General features: G+C 36.6%; 1 protein-coding gene across 1 annotated transcript in view; it reads left to right on the top strand.

Annotated features, from left to right (window-relative positions):
• Positions 1 to 1,919, top strand: part of LOC106881898 (frizzled-1) — a 12,486-nt gene that overhangs the window by 8,866 nt on the left and 1,701 nt on the right. The window contains exon 2 of the mRNA XM_014932420.2: positions 857 to 1,913. Coding sequence (XP_014787906.1) covers positions 1,359 to 1,913 — 555 coding nt within the window. The 5' untranslated portion in view covers positions 857 to 1,358. The remainder of the gene's footprint in view (positions 1 to 856; positions 1,914 to 1,919) is intronic.

Below are 1,919 nucleotides of genomic sequence, written 5' to 3'. Positions count from 1 at the left end.
ACACACACACCACAAACATGCACCACACACACGGACACACAAACCACAAACACACACCACACAAACACACACACACCACACAAACACACATCACACCACGCACACACACCACACACACGCACACACACACTGCACAAGCACACACACATCTTAATCTTTTACTTGTTTAACTAATTGGACTGCGATCATGCTGGGGCACCGCCTTGAAGAAGTTTTTAATCGAATATAACGACTCCAGTACTTATGATTATAAAACCTGGTACTTATTCTATCGGTCTCTTGCCGAACCGCTAATTTACAGGGACGTAAACAAACCAAGGCCGGTTGTAAGCGGTGGTGAGGGACAAACAGACAAAGACACACGGCTATATACATACATATATATATATATACACACACACACTCGTATACATATATATACACATACACACACACACATACATATATATATATACATACACATATGCATATACAGAACAGGCTTCTTCCAGTTTTCGTCTACCAAATCCACTCATAAAGCTTTAGCCGGCCCGAGACCATAGTAGAAGTAAAAGATGCTACGTAGTGGGATTGAACCCTAAACCTTGTGATTGAGAGAGAAATAAGGGAAGCTTCTAAACAATCAGGTTTTAAGAAACCTTTATATTTCGAGCGTAGTGGCCCCTCTTCAGAAGAATACAGTTCAAACAAATAACGCTTCAAGCGAACTACAGAACTCTTTTTTCATACATAGATATACATGGGAGAGGTGTGATTTACTTGAAAATCAGAAATACTAACAAAATTATGGTAATACTAAGAAGAATATTAGTATATTAATAATACTAATAATGCTTTTTTTCTTCCTTTCTTTCAGTAAAGAACAAACATTTAAAATATCTGAAGAAACCAGGATTTAACAGAATTAAACAGAGAACGGAATTAACAGAGAAAGGAAAAATTATACCCAGCCTCCTACTTTTTTCACGAATGGATTAATATATATTTTGAAGTATATATAATATATATATACATTTTACGTGTGTGTATATATATATATATATATATGTATATATAATATGTGTGTATGTATATGCACATAGAGAGAAAGGTATACCGTTTATCTAGTCCTTGTTACATTATGAAAATACGCAATCATCACATCATCACCACCACCACCACCACCACCATATTACCATAAAACAAGAACAACAATCATTTCTGTATAAACTTTATTCACTTTCAAAATATTTCATTTTAAAAATTTTATTTTTATTTTTTGTTTTACTCTCAAAAAAAAAATCTTTTGGATTAACACACAACAACAACCCACATAAAAAAAATATTCATAATAACAACAATAATATTAATTTGCAACGATGTTTTACCAAATAGGAAAGAATTTTGTGATTGGTATTGCGTATGTCTGTAGTTTCTTGCTATCTCTTCACTACAATGGCGGAATACTGTCTGCTGCTCAGTCGTTTAGTAGCCGTCGAGCAAATAACCCTCAAGCGTTTCCTACTCACGACAGGTGTGAACCAATAACGATACCTTTATGTAAAGGTATCCAATACAACATGACCATCTTACCTAACATCCTGAACCACCAGAAACAGGACGATGCCGGCCTGGAAGTTCACCAATTTTTTCCGCTAGTCAAAGTAGAATGCAGTCCTTATCTGCGATTTTTCCTCTGCTCCATGTACGCGCCAGTATGTACTATGTTAGACCACGCCATCCCACCTTGTCAACAGATGTGTCAACAGGCCCGGGAAGGCTGCGAAAAACTTATGAATAGATTCGGCTTTGAATGGCCCGAATCTCTAAGATGTGAAAAATTTCCGAGATCGGGTTTATGTGTGGGTGAGAACATTACAGATCCTACTCCGTCTCCAGCTACCAAAATGAAAACCTTCCGTCCAACAGATCACCACAAC

The sequence above is a fragment of the Octopus bimaculoides genome, chromosome 27 (genome assembly GCF_001194135.2).
Source record: "Octopus bimaculoides isolate UCB-OBI-ISO-001 chromosome 27, ASM119413v2, whole genome shotgun sequence".
In the NCBI taxonomy this organism is placed as follows: Eukaryota; Metazoa; Mollusca; class Cephalopoda; order Octopoda; family Octopodidae; genus Octopus; species Octopus bimaculoides.
This window is presented reverse-complemented; position numbering and strand designations above follow the sequence as displayed.